Consider the following 20,000-nt stretch of genomic DNA (forward strand, 5'->3'; position numbering starts at 1 on the left):
CCCTCTTCACGACTGTCTTGGTGTGTTTGGACCATGATAGTTTGTTGGTGATGTGGACACCAAGGAACTTGAAGCTCTCAACCTGTTCCGCTACAGCCCCGTCGATGAAAATGAGGGCGTGCTCAGTCCTATTTTTTTTCCTCTAGTCCACAATCATCTCCTTTGTCTTGATCACGTTGAGGGAGAGGTTGTTATCCTGGCACCACACGTCCAGGTCTCTGACCTCCTCCCTATAGGCTGTCTCATCGTTGTCAGTGATCAGGCCTACCACTGTTGTGTCGTCGGCAAACATAACGATGGTGTTGGAGTCGTGCCTGGCCATGCAGTCATGGGTGAACAGGGAGTACAGGAGGGGACTAAGCAGTGCTCTCCAGTGGCTGTGTGTGGTAACAGTCTGTCTGTTCTGACTAACTCTCTGTTCTCTTCTCTCCTGACAGGGCCCAATGGGTCTGTCTATTATGACTAACTGTCTTCTCTGTTCTCTTCTCTCCTGACAGGGCCCAATGGGTCTGTCTGTTCTGATTAACTGTCTTCTCTGTTCTCTTCTCTCCTGACAGGGCCCAACTTTATAAACAATTATTTTTTGGCTAGCCACAGCAGTCAACTAGCTAGCTATGTAGCTGTTTAGTTTTCTAGCACATTCACTAATTTGTTTGTAAACAATTAACAAGCTAGTTAGCTACCACATGTTCTTGTCTAACTGTCAACAGAGTAGCTAGCAAGCAACAAGATATGCCAAATAACAGTCTAAAAACCACTTGAGGGCAAATAAAGTCACATGGCCAGGAATCAGATTTGTATCTGACTTCAAACCACCTATGAAGGTGTTTTTTGAAATGTGGCTTGAAATATCCAATTCCATTTGCTTTTTGGCTGTTCAGACTGCAGGAAAAATAACAGATCCGAATCGGATATGGGGAAAAAAAAAAAAAGGATTTGAGTCACTTCAAACTGCCAATGTGAAAAAGACTTAACAGTGTTTTCTGTTCTCTTCTCTCCTGACAGGGCCCCCTGGGTCCCCGTGGTCCTCCCGGACCCTCTGGCAAACCTGGAGATGACGTATGTAGCACTACTGCCCTTATTCACTGTCACACACAACTGGAACCTCTTCCACAGGCTATTGAGGAAGTGTCTGATGCAAGGAACTAACACTGTCGAACACAGCCCCAAAACTTTCCATCGTCAATTTCATACTCAGTGAATGTTGTCTGTTGATAGACTGTTCACCAATAAAGTAGAAAACACTATAAAGTGTCCTAAACAATTCCCCCACACACAGAAACCTCATGATAACTAGGGCCAGGAGGTTTTCCTGGTGAGGTAATGCTACAGTGTTCCTTCAGGGCCTTCTACAGTCCATCTTGTAAAGTCCATGTGTGAGCCAGTCAGTATCCATAACACTTCCCATCCAAAATTTCTCCCACACCCATGTATTCTCACCTCCACAGTCATAACGACACGTTTTCCCCATTGGTTCGTGACTGGTCATGTGATCATGATGATAACTGGTCATATGCTATGAATGTCATAATCATTGCAGCCCCCAGTGGTACTGTCTCTGCACAATACATCCTCCCCACCAACCCACCACCATATCCCATCTTCACCAGAAACTGACTCCTGTACACAGTAGAATCGCAAGAGTTAATTCAACTCCTATTGAGTGAAATGTAACACTATTTTTGGGGTTATATGGTCCTACCCCCATTTAGTGTTAAAACTACTCTGGTCATGGTGTTGATGTTTTGGGAGTTAAAACAACCCTAAATGGAGTAAATATCCAACTCACAAAGAGTGACTTTTTTTAGCGTCATTTTTTAAATCCACTCCCTTGTCATTTTACACTTTTATGTGTTGTTTTGAACTAACAATCAATTCCAGCAGAGTACATTTCCCTTTGCGTTATAAGGGTGTAAAAGCCTTATTCCAATATTTCTTAATGTGTCACATGATGGTGGATTGCAATGTGATATCCAATCTCTATTAGATCCAACTTGCAGGAAAATATCCAGCACTTTTACACCCCCCCACAACCTACATTTAGAATGCCTGTGAGAGTAGGGAAAACATTACTGTAAACTGAGACTACTAACACCATGTGAACTGGAACAACTATCTCACTAACGGTTGCTGTAAATCCAACCACTTACAGATTGGATGAGTTTAGAAAAATGTTTTTCATCTTTGTGTAGCATGAGATCAAAAACAATCAATGTACATGCCAAAACAGATATTGAAAAAAAAAACATTTAAAAAATCAACCTGCAACATAGCATTCTGGGAAATATTGACAATGAGGCCCCTCCCACATCTGTGGATAACACCATATATTTAACTCCCTGTCTCTGGTTCCTCTTAATGGAGTTAAAAGTACACCGTCCCAATCAACTCCAGTTATCAACACTAAATCTAGGATAATTCTAAGAGTCAATTTAACCCACCTTTTTTTAACACTGTGATTTCATCTATCCTTGATTTACTGACTACTGTCCCTTTCAATGTCTTGTTCAATACATTGTCTTATGGCTACTATGTGTAAATCCTCCATTATAATTGTCATGAATAGATATGCAATTAGGGAGGGTAAAAAAAGAAGAAAATTAATATTGGAAATGCAATTCCTCCATTTAGCCACTAGGTGGTAGCCGACTGAACCGGTAGTCATTCATCCGTCTCTCTACCAGGATGCACTGTTTGCTAATTGAATTTCAATTTCTGCCTGGGGGAAACTAATTACCTGCAAAACCTTAATATGTTTTTAATTTATTTATATTTTTTTACTATTTATGTACTATTTAAATATTGTAACTAACTGGCGTACTGACCCCCTTCTCCCTCTCTTCCTGTCTCTGCTGTAGGGTGAGGCTGGCAAACCCGGCAAAGGTGGTGAGCGTGGACCTTCTGGTCCTCAGGTATGGTTTCATTTATCTCTTCATTATCTGTTATCTGTTAATTAATCCGTTAATGTATCTCTCAACTCATCTGTTCATTTATCTGTACATTTATCTACTCACAGTTTATCTCACTACCTGTTCATGCTGCCTGAGTTATTACTGTTGTACCGTCGTGGTCAAAAGTTTTGAGAATGGCACAAGTATTGGTCGTCACAAAGTTTGCTGGTAAAGTGTTTTTAGATATTTCTGTCAGATGTTACTATGGTATACTGAAGTATAATTACAAGCATTCCATAAGTGTCAAAGGCTTTTATTGACAATTTCATTAAGTTTATGCAAAGAGTCAATATTTGCAGTGTTGACCCTTCTTTTTCAAGACCTCTGCAATCCGCCCTGGCATGCTGTCAATTAACTTCTGGGCCACATCCTGACTGATGGCAGGCCATTCTTGCATAATCAATGCTTGGAGTTTGTCAGAATTTGTGAGTTTTTGTTTGTCCACCCGCCTCTTGAGGATCGACCACAAGTTCTCATTGGGATTAAGGTCTGGGGAGTTTCCTGGCCATGGACCCAAAATGTCGATGTTTTGTTCCCCGAGCCACTTAGTTATCACTTTTGCCTTATGACAAGGTGCTCCATCATGCTGGAAAAGGCATTGTTCATCACCAAACTGTTCTTGGATGGTGTGGAGAAGAGGATGTGTTGGTACCATTCTTTATTCATGGCTGTGTTCTTAGGCAAAATTGTGAGTGAGCCCACTCCCTTGGCTGAGAAGCAACCCCACACATGAATGGTCTCAGGATGCTTTACTGTTGGCATGACACAGGACTGATGGTAGCGCTCACCTTGTCTTCTCCGGACAAGCTTTTTTTCCGGATGCCACCAAACAATCGGGAAAAGGATTCATCAGAGAAAATGACTTTACCCCAGTCCTCAGCAGTCCAATCCCTGTACCTTTTGCAGAATATCAGTCTGTCCCTGATGTTTTTCCTGGAGAGAAGTGGCTTCTTTGCTGCCCTTCTTGACACCAGGCCATCCTCCAAAAGTATTTGCTTCACTGTGCGTGCAGATGCACTCACACCTGCCTGCTGCCATTCCTGAGAAAGCTATGCACTGGTGGTGCCCCGATCCCGCAGCTGAATCAACTTTAGGAGACGGTCCTGGTGCTTGCTGGACTTTCTTGGGCGCCTTGAAGCCTTCTTCACAACAATTGAACCGCTCTCCTTGAAGTTCTTGATTATCCGATAAATGGTTGATTTAGGTGTAATCTTACTAGCAGCAATATCCTTGCCTGTGAAGCCCTTTTTGTGCAAAGAAATGATGACGGCACGTGTTTCCTTGCAGGTAACCATGGTTAACAGAGGAAGAACAATGATTTCAAGCACCACCCTCCTTTTAAAGCTTCCAGTCTGTTATTCTAACTCAATCAGCATGACAGAGTGATCTCCAGCCTTGTCCTCATCAACACTCTCACCTGTGTTAATGAGAGAATCACTGACATGATGTCAGCTGGTCCTTTTGTGGCAGGGCTGAAATGCAGTGGAAATGTTTTTTGGGGATTAAGTTCATTTTCATGGCAAAGAGAGACTTTGCAATTAATTGCAATTCATCTGATCACTCTTCATAACATTCTGGAGTATATGCAAATTGCCATCATAAAAACTGAGGCAGCATACTTTGTGAAAATGTATATTTGTGTCATTCTCAAAACGTTTGACGAAGACTGTGCACACACTATCCCATTATGATCAGTCAAGCAGAGAAGAGTATTTGACAGACATAACAGACATACAATCTAGAGTTAGAAGGCTCTCCAAGATGATTCAACCAGATACAGTCCAGTTAGAAGGCTCTCCAAGATGATTCAGTCACATACAGTCCAATTAGACGGCTCTCTAAGATGATTCAGTCAGATACAATCTAGTTAGAAGGTTCTTCATGATGATTCAGTCAGATACAATCCAGTTAGAAGGCTCTTCATAATGATTCAGCCAGATACAGTCCAGTTAGAAGGCTCTCCAAGATGATTCAGTCAGATACAGTCCAGTTAGAAGACTCTCCAAGATGATTCAGTCAGACAAGACAAATAGAGAAAGAGCTCTCCTCTACTAAATCAACCCTGATGTCATCTGGCCTTCTGGCCTTCTGGCCATCATATGTCTGGCTCCAAACCAGACCAGACCTAAGCAGGAAAGCAGATCCGAAGAATAACTGAATAATAATTCCATTCTCCCTTATCTCTCCTCTATCTGTCTTTCTCTCTCTCTTCTTTTTTATTTTCCTATCTCTTCTTCTCTACATCAGGGAGCTCGTGGATTCCCAGGAACTCCCGGTCTGCCTGGAATCAAGGGGCACAGAGTGAGTGATGTCATAGGCATAACAATACAGACTTTCTATTTAACCCTTACCTTAACAGGTATGTTGACTGTGAACACGTTCTCATTTACAGCAACGATCTGGGGAGTAGTTACAGGGGAGATGAATGAGCCAATTTGGAAGCCGGGGATGATTAGGTGTCCATGATGGTATCAGGGCCAGATTGGGAATTTAGCCAGGACACCGGGGTTAACACCTCTACCTTTACGATAAGTGCCATGGGATCTTTAGTGACCACAGAGAGTCAGGACACCCGTTTAATGCCCCATCCAAAAGACAGCACCCTTCACAGGGCAACGTCCCCAATCACTGCCCTGGTGATATTATTATTATTTTAACCAGAGGAAAGAGTGCCTCCTACAGGCCTTCCAAGACCACTTTCAGCAGCATCTGGTCTCCCATCCAGGGACCGACCCTGCTTAGCCTCAGAGGCAAGCCAGCAGTGGGATGCAGGGTGGTACTGTATGCTGCTGGCACTAATATGTAATATGTCGTCTTCAAATGTGTTCTTTCCTGTCTAGCTGATTTTAGTGTACCTGTATGTTCTCTAGTGTTATACAACTGCCCCACTGCCCAGCCAATGAGCCAGTAAAGATGTTGTGAATGGTCCTTCAATGCTTTGACACTTGGCTCTCAGTCAAATCAAATATATTTATAAAGCCCTATTCACATCAGCAGATGTTACAAAGTCCTGCTCTCATGATATTGTGTTTATCTCCTCTTTCCAGGGTTATCCAGGTCTTGATGGACTCAAGGGAGAGGGTGGAGCTGCTGGTTCTAAGGTAGGAAGGACTCTACAGCAGCATCCTCTATCTCTCTCAAATTATTCTAATCTCACAGATATCCTGGTTGACTTTCTTGTCTGTTTGTCATGTTGGGGAAACCTGTATAAACTTCCCTTCTGTACCTGAAACATCTCTTGACCTTTTTTTTTTCTCTCTCTCTCTCTCTCATTTCTACTCTCTCTCTCTCTCTCTGTTCTGTTCTCTGTTGTAGGGTGAGTCTGGTGCTCCCGGTGAGAACGGCGCTCCTGGACCAATGGTGAGTACAGATGCAGAAGTCATGTGCCGTACTGTATCTTTCACATTGATTAGCTCCTGTAGACTGAGAACTACTCTCAATAGATCTGCCACACATAGGATATGCAATATCTAATATGTTACTGATCAACTGTACAGATTATGCTGTCTGCTGTTTACTGATTGAAACCTCTGCTCCTCTCTCTCTCTCCCTCTCTAAAGGGACCACGTGGTCTGCCCGGTGAGAGAGGTCGTCCCGGACCCTCTGGTGCTGCTGTAAGTACCTTATCCTGGCCTAGAACTCAGCCTGTAACCTGCTTAGAACTCATTCTAGAACTCCACCCTACAACTCAGCCTGTAACCTGCTTAGAACTCATTCTAGAACTCCACCCTACAACTCAGCCTGTAACCTGCTTAGAACACATTCTAGAACTCCACCCTAGAACTCAGCCTGTAACCTGCTTAGAACACATTCTAGAACTCCACCCTAGAACTCAGCCTGTAACCTGCTTAGAACACATTCTAGAACTCCACCCTAGAACTCAGCCTGTAACCTGCTTAGAACACATTCTAGAACTCCACCCTAGAACTCAAAATAGAACTACCAGAACCGTGTAACACGGGCAGAAAAAAACTGTAAGGACCCAAATCTGTGCCCTTTGGAGGATCTACAATAACTATGGTCAGGTGTTTTTCCTGGTCTGGTCACATGGTCTCTACTCATACCAGTCCCAGATCCATACCCAGACCCGTTGATCACAGACGTCAGGCCTCACCTCAACAGGTGACCTCACAGTTAGGAAAGTGACAGAGAGAAAGAGAACTTTAGCTGGCTTCTAGCTAGCTCCCTGTTCAATACAATTATTATTGAATGATCATTTCCTGTCATTACATCGATCAGTACTTGTCAATATGTGTTATTGAGCTGGTTATCTGCTGTGTGGTGACAGTATATTATGTTTCTTCTTTCTAGGGTGCTCGTGGTAATGACGGTCTATCTGGCCCTGCTGGTCCTCCTGTAAGTATTATAGCTTTATACATTTTTTCATTTCACTATATACAGCATGTAGAATATAGTTTATATACTAAGTGTACAAAACATTAAGGACACTTGCTCTTTCCATGACATAGACTGACGAGTTGAATCTAGGTGAAAGTTATGATCCCTTATTGATGTCACTTGTTAAATCCACTTCAATCAGTGTAGATGAAGGGGAGGAGACAGGTTAAAGAAGGACTTTTAAGCCTCAAGACAATTGAGACATTGTGTATGTGTGCCATTCAGAGGGTGAATGGGCAAGACAAAATATTTAAGTGCCTTTGAGCGGGGTATGGTAGTAGGTGCCAGGCGCACTGGTTAGTGCCAAGAACTGCAACACTGCTGGGTTTTTCACACTCAACAGTTTCCCGTGTGTATCAAGAATGTTCCACCACCGAAAGGACATCCAGCCAACTTGACACAACTGTGGAAAGCATTGGAGTCAACATAGGCCAGCATCCCTGTGGAATGCTTTTGACACCTTGTAGAGTCCATACCCTGACGAATTGAGGCTGTTCTGAGGGCAAAAGGAGGGGGTGTAATTCAACATTAGGAAGGTATTCCTAATATTTTGTACACTCAGTGTAGGTACACTATGGGCCAGTTTCCCAGACACAGATTAAGCGTAGTCCTGGACTAAAAAGCATGCTTAATGTAGATTATTTATTAGAAGTGCTTATTAGTTCGTCACTGGGCTTAATCTGTGTCCAGGAAACACAGGTCCTAAATGTTTCATCAGAAATGTGACTGCAATACACCTGGACACCCTTGCGGTGGCAGCAGTGTCTGTTGACTCACCCCCCTCTTATCCCACCTCTTTCCCCTCTCTCTCCCTTCCCTCTCTTCTCCCCCTCCCCTCCCCTCCCTCTCTTTCCATGCTCCTCACTTCTCCCCCTCCCCCACTCCCCTCCCCTCCCTCTCTTTCCATGCTCCTCACCTCTCCCCCTCCCCCACTCCCCTCCCTCTCTATAGGGCCCAGTTGGTCCTGCTGGTGCTCCAGGCTTCCCCGGCTCTCCAGGTTCTAAGGTATGTCACTGATCTCCCCCCTTCTCTCTCTCTCTCTCTCTCTCTCTCTCTCTCTCTCTCTCTCTCTCTCTCTCTCTCTCTCTCTCTCTCTCTCTCTCTCTCTCTCTCTCTCTCTCTCTCCCTCTCTCTCTCTCCCTCTCTCTGTGTGTCTCTTTCTCCGTGTCTGTTTGCTTTATCTTAATTGTCTAGGAAAGTTCATATTTTATGGCTCAGCTAATCCATGGGTACATCAATGAAAGATTACTTTGCACAAACAAAATATTTTATTTCTTATTATCTGAATAGGTGGCCAAACAAAGATGGTACATTCTGTAAAGCTAATACAGTATATAGTTGTTTGTCTGATACCTGATACAAGTTGTTTAAAACTTGTAAAAAGCGGTAGGAAAATGGAGCAGCTCAGCTCAGAAAGAGAGTATTTTGAAAGAGAAAGCTGAAGAAAGAGTGAAAGAGGTGAAACCGGAGAAGGCAGCATTGAAAAGTGCTCTAAAACTTAAACCTATTTTCCTCCATCTGGGTGGAATATTAGCGGGAGGGGTTTGGGGTTCGGGAGGTGGGTTGGTGGGTTTTTCTCTCTCCTCTTGGGACTAAACGATGAATAGTGTGTGTGTGTGTGTGTTTGTGTTTGTGTGTGTGTGTGTGTGTGTGTGTTTGTGTGTGTGTTTGTGTGTGTGTGTGTGTGTGTGTGTGTTTGTGTGTGTGTGTGTGTTTGTGTGTGTGTGTGTGTGTGTTTGTGTGTGTGTGTGTGTGTGTGTGTGTGTGTGTTTGTGTGTGTGTGTTTGTGTGTGTGTGTGTGTGTGTTTGTGTGTGTGTGTGTGTGTGTGTGTGTGTGTGTGTGTGTGTGTGTGTGTGTGTGTGTGTGTGTGTGTGTGTGTGTGTGTGTGTGTGTGTGTGTGTGTGTGTTGCCTGAAGCCCATCGACCCCATGCTGTACTGCTGGTTTCACTTTCCTCTGTCGTCCCTCTCAGTCTCTCCCAGTCAGGGAAATCATTTAAGGATTCAGCTATAGGAATAGGGTTGCAAAGCTACCGGTAATTTACCAAAGTTACCGGAATCTTCAGTAATTTTGGAAATTAACAGAAAATCTATGGCAATCTATCGTAACTTTGGTAATTTATACTTGAATAACTTTTAAAACATTTATTCATATATAGTTTTAATTTGTCAGATCTGTGTCCATATTGTCCATGAGTTTCTAGTAGATAGACCAAATGGTTCAAGAGGAAATAGCCTAATTAATGAAAAAAGCATCTAATCAACAATGGCATTATTTTTAAATTAACTGCAACTTTTCCAACTATTGACTTTTTTACGACTGCCACCCGTTTGACACTGAAACATTGACAACAAATACATATTGACATAGTAAAAAAATATAAAAGTGCGTCCCAAATAAAAATGGTGTGAAACCCTCATACTGTACTAAACACCAATGGCATTCGCTAAATTTATGGTTTATATTTAAGATAATGTTTTACAGCTTTTTCATTCTTTTTATAATTTTTAAATCATCTTATTTAATTTTGTGTGTGTGTGTGCCTGTGTGTGTGTGTGTGTGTGTGCCTGTGTGTGTGCGTGTGTGACTGTGTGTGTGCGTGTGTGCCTGTGTGTGTGCTTGTGTGCGTGTGTGACTGTGTGTGTGTGTGTGTGTGTGCCTGTGTGTGTGTGTGTGTGCCTGTGTGTGTGCTTGTGTGTGTGTGTGACTGTGTGTGTGTGTGTGTGTGACTGTGTGTGTGCATGTCTATATGCGTGACTGTGTGTGTGTGGGTGGCTAATGTTCAAAAACCACCCAGTGAGACAGGAACCTGATCCAGATGTTAGTGTTTGAGCGACAGTGTGGTACGCTATATATACAGCAGTATGTGGACACCCCTTCAAATTAGTGGATTCGGCTATTTCAGCCACACCCGTTGCTGACAGGTGTATAAAATCGAGCACACAGCCATGCAATCTCCATAGACAAACATTGGCAGTAGAATGGCCTTACTGAAGAGCTCAGTGACTTTCAACGTGGCACCGTTATGGGATGCCACCTTTCCAACAAGTCAGTTTGTCAAATTTCTGCCCTGCTAGAGCTGCCCCCGGTGAACTGTAAATGCTGTTATTGTGAAGTGGAAACGTCAAGGAGCAACAATGGCTCAGCCACGAAGTGGTAGGCCGCACAAGCTCACAGAATGGGACCACCGAGTGCTGAAGCGCGTAAAGCATTAATAATTGTCTGTCCTCAGATGCAACACTCACTACCGAGTTCCAAACTGCCTCTGGAAGCAACGTCAGCACAAGAACTGTTCGTCGGGAGCTTCATGAAATGGGTTTCCATGGCCGAGCATCCGCACACAAGCCTAAGATCACCATGCGCAATACCAAGTGTCTGCTGGAGTGGTGTAAAGCTCGCCGCCATTGGACTCTGGAGCAGTGGAAACGCGTTCTCTGGAGTGATGAATCACGCTTCACCATCTGGCAGTCCGATGAACGAATCTGGCAGGAGAACGCTACATGCCCGAATGCATAGTGCCAACTGTAAAGTTTGGTGGAGGAGGAATGATGGTCTGGGACTGTTTTTCATGGTTCGGGCTAGGCCCCTTAGTTCCAGTGAAGGGAAATCTTAACGCTACAGCATACGATTGTTTCAGCATGACAATGCCCCCATGCATAAACGAGGTCCATTCAGAAATGGTTTGTCGAAATCGGTGTGGAAGAACTTGACTGGCCTGCACAGAGCCCTGACGTCAGCCCCATCGAACACCTTTGGGATGATTTGGTACGCCGACTGCAAGACAGGCCTAATCGCCCAACATCAGTGCCCGACCTCACTAATGCTCTTGTGCTGAATGGAAGCAAGTCCCCGCAGCAATGTTCCAACATCTAGTGGAAAGCCTTCCCAGAAGAGTGGAGGCTGTTATAGCAGCAAAAACTCCATATTAATGCCCGTGATTTTTGAATGAGATGTTCGACTAGCAGGTGTCCACATACCTATAGAACCCTCTAGAAACCTATAAACAGTCAGGTTGAAGTGTACCTGCGCTCTGCTAATAGAACCCGGGTCGTCCTCGCAAAATAGTTTTCTAACCTCAAGGGTCTTTCCTGGTTAAATTAAAGGCTGAATAAAGACGATTTATCCTCAGCTTGCTTCCTATAGCCTAAAATATAATAAAAATAAATAAATGCATTTATTTATCCACCATACAACTTATATTATGTCATCCTACTAAGTCAAAACACCATGGTAACGACAGTTAGGAATTTCATTCATTTCATTCACCCAGTTTCCAAAAGGCTATGACCTCACTACACAGTGCTATGATTGGTTGATGTCTGTAGTAAAGGGTCGGAGCCTTGTCTGACAATATTTATTTGAGTGAGTCAGGATAACTCTCCTTATTCTGTTTTATTAGACCTGTAGGCCTGTAAACCGTTATACGCTTGGCTCTGGCTACTGCCAGACAAAGGTTCCTTTAATTGTGCCAAAAGTAGGGTTTCTTATTTTTATTCAAATGCTAAAAGTACCTAGACTTTATAAAGTTTTTAAATGGTTTGCACTACGTTCAATTAAGAATAAACACTTCTGACTTAATTTGACAAGATTTGATCACTGGAGGTGTTTATTTGACAAGATTTGAACACTGGAGGTGTTTTTTTGACAACATGCAAATGCATAACCATCAAACAGAATCTTCAATTTGCTCATAGAGACTATTGAAACGGTGCACTGTAATGCATTATTGACTGATTGATTGATTTGATTATTGATTAATGTATAGATTGATTGAACGGTTGGTTGTTCTTTTGATTGATCGATTGATTGATTGATTGATTGGATTATTTATTGATTAATTGTCTCTCTCCAGGGAGAAGCTGGCCCCACCGGTGCTCGTGGACCTGAGGGCGCTCAGGGACCCCGTGGAGAATCAGGAACCCCCGGATCTCCCGGACCCGCCGGCGCATCTGTGAGTGTCCCCGTAAAACAGTGTCCCTGTAAAACAGTGTCCCCACAAAACAGTGTCCCTAAACAGTCCCCATGAGTGTCCCCATGAGTGTCCCCATTAACCTATGCGTCAGTGGTCCAAGTCATATGACTAGGGCTTTTTTTCCTGATTGAACTATGACCTTAAGTATTGTACTATAAGATATGGCCATGTGAAAGGATGTCTCTCATTCTAACTGGTCTGTTCTTCCCTACAGGGTAACCCTGGTACTGACGGTATTGGTGGAGCTAAAGGATCAGCCGTGAGTATACTGGACAACCTCTCCTCTTCTCCTGTCTCCCTCCCTCCCTCCCTCCCTCCCCCCTCTCTCTCTCTCTCTGTATCTTAGTACTACTATTCTCACACTGTGCCATATTAAAGGTTGCAAGGTTTCAAGTTGTATTACTCGTATGTACAGGATACACATGGTAGACACCGTCCAACGAAATGCTTACCTGCAGGTTCCTTCTGCACAATGCAACAACAATAAAAAATAATGAAAGAATAGGAACATAAAGTAAATGGCTCAGTAGAATAGAATAAACATTTATAACATTTTTTTTTTTTTTTTTAGCAGTATAAGTAAAGATAGTCCTTGTCCACAGTGAGGGCAGGGTCTGGGGGTCATCAGTGAGGGCAGGGTCTGGGGGACATCGGTGAGGGCAGGGTCTGGGGGTCATCGGTGAGGGCAGGGTCTGGGGGTCATCAGTGAGGGCAGGGTCTGGGGGTCATCAGTGAGGGCAGGGTCTGGGGGTCATCGGTGAGGGCAGGGTCTGGGGGTCATCGGTGAGGGCAGGGTTTGGGGGTCATCAGTGAGGGCAGGGTCTGGGGGTCATCAGTGAGGGCAGGGTCTGGGGGTCATCAGTGAGGGCAGGGTTTGAGGGTCATCAGTGAGGGCAGGGTCTGGGGGTCATCAGTGAGGGCAGGGTCTGGGGGTCATCGGTGAGGGCAGGGTCTGGGGGTCATCGGTGAGGGCAGGGTCTGGGGGTCATCAGTGAGGGCAGGGTCTGGGGGCAGGGTCTGAGGGTCATCAGTGAGGGCAGGGTCTGGGGGTCATCGGTGAGGGCAGGGTCTGGGGGTCATCGGTGAGGGCAGGGTTTGGGGGTCATCAGTGAGGGCAGGGTCTGGGGGTCATCAGTGAGGGCAGGGTCTGGGGGTCATCAGTGAGGGCAGGGTTTGAGGGTCATCAGTGAGGGCAGGGTCTGGGGGTCATCAGTGAGGGCAGGGTCTGGGGGTCATCGGTGAGGGCAGGGTCTGGGGGTCATCAGTGAGGGCAGGGTCTGGGGGCAGGGTCTGGGGGTCATCAGTGAGGGCAGGGTCTGGGGGCAGGGTCTGAGGGTCATCGGTGAGGGCAGGGTCTGGGGGTCATCAGTGAGGGCAGGGTCTGAGGGTTATCAGTGAGGGCAGGGTCTGAGGGTCATCAGTGAGGGCAGGGTCTGGGGGTCATCAGTGAGGGCAGGGTCTGGGGGTCATCAGTGAGGGCAGGGTCTGGGGGTCATCAGTGAGGGCAGGGTCTGGGGGTCATCAGTGAGGGCAGGGTCTGGGGGTCATCAGTGAGGGCAGGGTCTGGGGGTCATCAGTGAGGGCAGGGTCTGGGGGTCATCAGTGAGGGCAGGGTCTGGGGGTCATCGGTGAGGGCAGGGTCTGGGGGTCATCGGTGAGGGCAGGGTCTGGGGGTCATCGGTGAGGGCAGGGTCTGGGGGTCATCAGTGAGGGCAGGGTCTGGGGGTCATCAGTGAGGGCAGGGTCTGGGGGTCATCAGTGAGGGCAGGGTCTGGGGGTCATCAGTGAGGGCAGGGTCTGGGGGTCATCTCCAATGAAGTCTAACAACCCTTCGTTTTAATACGTCAACTTCCTTTTTATTAGAGTTGAATAAGTGTGTGGGATCTGCCGTTACTAGATGGAAAATGGTTGATGAGGTCATATCTAAAACTCATCTCTATAGGCCCTGAGTTTCATACAGTAATGAAATCGACATGTTAGAAGCCTTGTTGTGTTCTCTGTTTATAAAGCATACAAAGCATTGTACTTGCAGGCTAAAAGTAACGTGTTACAGATATGATTTCCAAACCTAATGTAAATGCTTGTTGTGACTGGTCTAATCCAGTTGTGACTGGTCTAATCCAGTTGTGACTGGTCTAATCCACTAGTCCAGTCTGAAAAGGTAAAATAGATAGCAGTTCCCACATTATGAAACCCACCCTGGACTCTGGAAGTTGTATGTATTGTGGATGCAGTCTCATCCCCATTACCCTAGGCCTAGGGCCAGGAGTTTTTCTATTTACCTGGTCAGGTGACATGGTTAGGAAAAGCTCTAGGTCCTAACTTCCCCGGTAACGAGAAGCTTCTAGAATCCTTTAGATGAGAATCAGTCAGGTGTGAAATGTCACTTTGAGTTAGTTATGGCTTAGACCAGACCTGGGGCCACACACACATACACACACACACACACACACACACACACACACACACACACACACACACACACACATACACCCACACACACACACACACCTATTCCTTACATAATAGTCAAGCAGACTGCAGCTGGTACTTGGTGCTAGAGGGAAGGAGTGATATCAGGGTTAGGTCCAGGCATGTCTGTAGTTTCAGGCCCTCGCCCACCTTTTCCATCCACTAACTCAAGTAACATTGAAGCCATATGTCTAAAAGCCTCAATAGATAAAGTTATAGATTTTTTTTCCCCTTATCGATCCACAAGCTACAGTGAACACATCACAACGTATTTTCAGATCTCAACATCATCGTGTTACTCCGTTTTTTGTTCCCTTCCACTATCACACAGTGATCATTTCAGCGTGATGGTTCATTGATACATGATTGATATTGATCATTGTTCTCTCTGTCTCTCTTACCACAGGGTGCTCCTGGTATCGCTGGCGCGCCTGGCTTCCCCGGACCCCGTGGTCCTCCAGGACCCCAGGGAGCCACTGGACCGCTCGGACCAAAGGGAACATCTGTATGTCCAAACGGTCTCCTCAAATCTGTTTCTCCAAACGTGTTATAATGTATAACGAATGTCAGGGATGGTACGAGGTATCCGTAGTATAATAATATATTGTGCTGTAGTGTGATTCAGTTTGCATCTCAAGGCTACTCCAATGGTTGTAATCGTACTTCATTGTCAAAGGACTTCGGAACGTTCTAGGTCTGTAATGATGACCCCATGGCTTTGTCTTTGTCTTTAGGGTGAACCCGGTATCCCAGGGTTCAAGGGAGAGGCTGGACCCAAGGGAGAGCTGGTGAGTGCTGCTGTTCTTACCACTGTGCTTTTGTCAGGTCTCTGTCTGTCTCTCTCTCTGTCTGTCTCTCTCTCTGTCTCTGTCTCTCTGTCTATGTTGCTGTCTCTGTCTATGTTGCTGTCTCTCTCTGTCTCTCTCTCTGTCTCTGTTGCTGTCTCTGTCTGTTTCTCTCTGTCTCTCTGTCTCTGTTGCTGTCTCTGTCTCTCTGTCTCTCTGTCTATGTTGCTGTCTCTCTCTCTGTCTCTGTCTATGTTGCTGTCTCTGTCTCTGTTGCTGTCTCTGTCTGTTTCTCTCTGTCTCTCTGTCTCTGTTGCTGTCTCTGTCTCTCTGTCTCTCTGTCTATGTTGCTGTCTCTCTCTGTCTCTCTGTCTATGTTGCTGTCTCTGTCTATGTTGCTGTCTCTCTCTCTCTGTCTCTCTGTCTCTGTCTATGTTGCTGTCTCTCTCTCTCTGTCTCTCTGTCTCTGTCTATGTTGCTGTCTCTGTCTCTGTCTCTCTGTCTGTTTCTCTCTCTCTGTCTCTGTCTGTTTCTCTCTCTCTCTCTGTCTCTCTGTCTATGTTGCTGTCTCTCTCTGTCTCTCTGTCTATGTTGCTGTCTCTCTCTGTCTCTCTGTCTATGTTGCTGTCTCTGTCTATGTTGCTGTCTCTGTCTCTCTGTCTCTCTGTCTATGTTGCTGTCTCTGTCTATGTTGCTGTCTCTGTCTCTCTGTCTCTCTGTCTCTGTCTATGTTGCTGTCTCTGTCTATGTTGCTGTCTCTGTCTCTCTGTCTCTCTGTCTCTCTGTCTATGTTGCTGTCTCTGTCTCTCTGTCTCTCTGTCTATGTTGCTGTCTCTGTCTCTGTCTCTGTCTATGTTGCTGTCTCTGTCTCTGTTGCTGTCTCTGTCTGTTTCTCTCTGTCTCTCTGTCTCTGTTGCTGTCTCTGTCTCTCTGTCTCTCTGTCTATGTTGCTGTCTCTCTCTGTCTCTCTGTCTATGTTGCTGTCTCTCTCTGTCTCTCTGTCTATGTTGCTGTCTCTGTCTATGTTGCTGTCTCTCTCTCTCTGTCTCTCTGTCTCTGTCTATGTTGCTGTCTCTCTCTCTCTGTCTCTCTGTCTCTGTCTATGTTGCTGTCTCTGTCTCTGTCTCTCTGTCTGTTTCTCTCTCTCTGTCTCTGTCTGTTTCTCTCTCTCTCTCTGTCTCTCTGTCTATGTTGCTGTCTCTCTCTGTCTCTCTGTCTCTCTGTCTATGTTGCTGTCTCTGTCTATGTTGCTGTCTCTGTCTCTCTGTCTCTCTGTCTATGTTGCTGTCTCTGTCTATGTTGCTGTCTCTGTCTCTCTGTCTCTCTGTCTCTTTCTATGTTGCTGTCTCTGTCTATGTTGCTGTCTCTGTCTCTCTGTCTCTCTGTCTCTCTGTCTCTCTGTCTATGTTGCTGTCTCTGTCTCTCTGTCTCTGTCTGTTTCTCTCTCTCTCTCTCTCTCTCGTTTATGTCTCCATCGTGCTCTCTTCCTTCCTCCTCTCTCTCTCTTTCAGTCTCTGATAGCTAAGTAATCCCTCAACATATTGGACAAGGTCCAAGAGTTTATAACACGCCATGAAACTCATACACACTATGGAGAGCATCCCGGAGAGCATCCCGGAGAGCATCCCGGAGAGCATCCCAGAGAGCATCCCAGATGTCTTCCAGATTGTAATGGAGTTTGTAACTAGCCACAAGGGGGCGCTATTTGTTTATTACTGCTCAACAATCCAGCATTAGACCTACTAAGGACCAGGCAAGCAACAGAAAAGCATTTTATGATCGTTTCTAAAATAAAATCAAGATGGCTTATTTATCATCAGATTTCATAAAAATGAGGAACCCCCCCCAAAGATTGAGAGCCAACTTTGTTACCAGAAAGTAACATCTTACTTAATGATAAGACAGAACCACTTTATCTTTGCTTGAGTCTTCCCACCCAGCTTCGCCTAACATCAGCATACCCTTGAACAGTTTTTCGCACTTATTAGTGAAATCTGACTTAGCCTCTGTATCTTGGCTATAGGGCCCGCAACCTCAAGTCATCTTGCAGTACAATCTTTCATCAATTGAATTGATTGATTTTAGAGATGATGGATATTATACGTGATAGCTGACATCCTGTTGTGTTTGTGTAGGGACCAGCCGGTCCCCAAGGAGCCCTTGGCCCTGCAGGAGAGGAGGGGAAGAGGGGACCCAGGGGAGAGCCCGGCGCTGCTGGACCTCTCGGTCCACCCGGAGAGAGAGTGAGTACCACCCACGACACCCATGTTTTTCACCCCCGTCAGCGTACACGGCCACCTATCATTCCAACCACTTGTCGATGGCACTCTGTGTTCTGTGGGACGTAAAACTGAGGAAATGACATGAACAGCTACTATCTCTGTGTGCGGTCACAGATAGGACTGTCCATGACATTTTATATTTATCACACACGATGGTCTCGCTCCGAGCGTTAAATGTTGAGTTGTTGTTTTTCTTCTAACCTGACCTCTAACCCTGAACCCTGTTGTTTGTTTTTGTTTAGGGCGCCCCCGGTAACCGTGGTTTCCCAGGTCAGGATGGTCTGGCTGGTCCCAAGGTGAGCGTCACCATGACAAAGTGGTCCCAGGGGAGGGGCTTATCGTTAAGGGAGGGGAAACTAACTGCTGTGGTACAGAAAATTAACAGGATACATTCACATCAACTGAATAGGTTACTCTAAAACTGGCAGGACTGGGGAGATAAGCTTTGTAATACATGAGTCAGTAATGACATGGTTGTAAATCTGAAACCTTGAGAGTCATGGGTGATAGACTTGTCCACAGCACTGCAGAGTCATATACACAGTTCGCTGAGCATTTAGTCCACAGTTAAGCATCCTGTGCTTGAATAATAGTGGAAAAAAATCCTTGCTCACTCAAATCGCTGATATATTGGAATCCTTGGGCAATTACAACCCAATCTGACTAAACATTCTGTGACAATACCAAATAAATTGGTACAGCTATGCATGACAGAAAATGATGAGTCAAAAAGAAAGACAGAGCTTCTATTGGTGTCAGTGGAGTCAACTGGCGTCGTCTGTAATTCCACTATTTACCACCAGAGGTCAGCATAAACCTCATCCAAACCACCAAATAAAGACCCCGATGTGTCAGACTGGAAGCATTTCATTTCCTTATAAATTAAATATTATTCTCCTTTTATTCATATTCATTAAATATGGTGAATGTGTCAGAAGGATTTTTTTTCTCATTTCATCATGTCAAGACAATTGACCCCTTTTGTGTCTTGATTTATTGGTTTATTGATTTATTGATTGGTTAATTGAGTGATTAGTTGATTAATTGATTGATTAATTGATTGGTTGATCTCCACTGAGTGACTGTGTCATTTGACCTCCTAATACAGGGAACAACCGGCATTGGTCTTACTTGATTGATTGATTGATTGATTGATTGAGATTGATTGAGATCGATTGAGATTCTCCATTGCACATTTTTCCTCTTAATCCAGGGAGCCCCTGGCGAGCGTGGCGTCGGCGGTGTGTCTGGCCCTAAGGGAGCCGGTGGTGACCCTGGTCGTCCTGGAGAGCCCGGTCTTCCTGGTGCAAGAGTAAGTTCCACTCCAACATCTTTCTACCATCTGTAACAGCAGCATGTATCAATGCTCTGGTAAGATGGAATAGTTCTCCAAACTATGGCTGAATAACTGAGCCAATACATTATCTCTGTAGTTTTGACTCACATCATAATATTGTACCTAGGCTACTCCAGGTCTTTTGTGATATATGTTACTGTAGTTTGGTCTCAAATCTCTATAATCATTAAACATATAGGCTCACATTATCACTGGAGATTTGACAAACATACAGTATACTTGAGGTTTTTGATGAGTCCGAGTTCGATTGCTCAGGCCTTTTAAGGGGTTTTATCTGTGATGTGTGTGTCTCTGTGCTCGTCTTGCAGGGTCTTACTGGTCGTCCTGGTGATGCTGGTCCTCAAGGCAAAGTTGGACCTGGTGTAAGTATGCTTGTTGTCTGTTTTGTTCAATGACTGTAAAAAAAAAATGTTTTTTTTATTAAACATGAACTTGATCACTAGATGAATCAGTATGTTCACAGGACTCTGACCAATGATTTATATAGACACTAGATTAATCAATATGTTCACATGACTCTGACCAATGATTTATATAGACACTATATGAATCAGTATGTTCACAGGACTCTGACCAATGATTTATATAGACACTAGATGAATCAGTATGTTCACAGGACTCTGACCAATGATTTATATAGACACTAGATGAATCAGTATGTTCACAGAACTCTGACCAATGATTTATATAGACACTAGATGAATCAATATGTTCACATGACTCTGACCAATGATTTATATAGACACTATATGAATCAGTATGTTCACAGGACTCTGACCAATG

The 20,000-nt window shown here is 44.8% G+C and overlaps 1 protein-coding gene across 1 annotated transcript in view; it reads left to right on the forward strand.

Moving 5' to 3' along the window:
* LOC311138301 (uncharacterized protein) overlaps positions 1-20,000 on the forward strand; it is a gene marked incomplete at both ends in the record, with an annotated part of 72,797 nt that overhangs the window by 25,116 nt on the left and 27,681 nt on the right. The window contains 16 exon segments of the mRNA XM_084172986.1: positions 1,006-1,059; positions 2,859-2,912; positions 5,199-5,252; positions 5,999-6,052; positions 6,267-6,311; positions 6,512-6,565; positions 7,263-7,307; positions 8,301-8,354; positions 12,202-12,300; positions 12,536-12,580; positions 15,200-15,298; positions 15,528-15,581; positions 17,714-17,821; positions 18,103-18,156; positions 19,074-19,172; positions 19,526-19,579. Coding sequence (XP_084029112.1) covers positions 1,006-1,059; positions 2,859-2,912; positions 5,199-5,252; positions 5,999-6,052; positions 6,267-6,311; positions 6,512-6,565; positions 7,263-7,307; positions 8,301-8,354; positions 12,202-12,300; positions 12,536-12,580; positions 15,200-15,298; positions 15,528-15,581; positions 17,714-17,821; positions 18,103-18,156; positions 19,074-19,172; positions 19,526-19,579 — 1,026 coding nt within the window.

This window comes from Coregonus lavaretus (genome assembly GCF_964263955.1).
Source record: "Coregonus lavaretus genome assembly, chromosome: 12".
Taxonomy (NCBI): Eukaryota; Metazoa; Chordata; class Actinopteri; order Salmoniformes; family Salmonidae; genus Coregonus; species Coregonus lavaretus.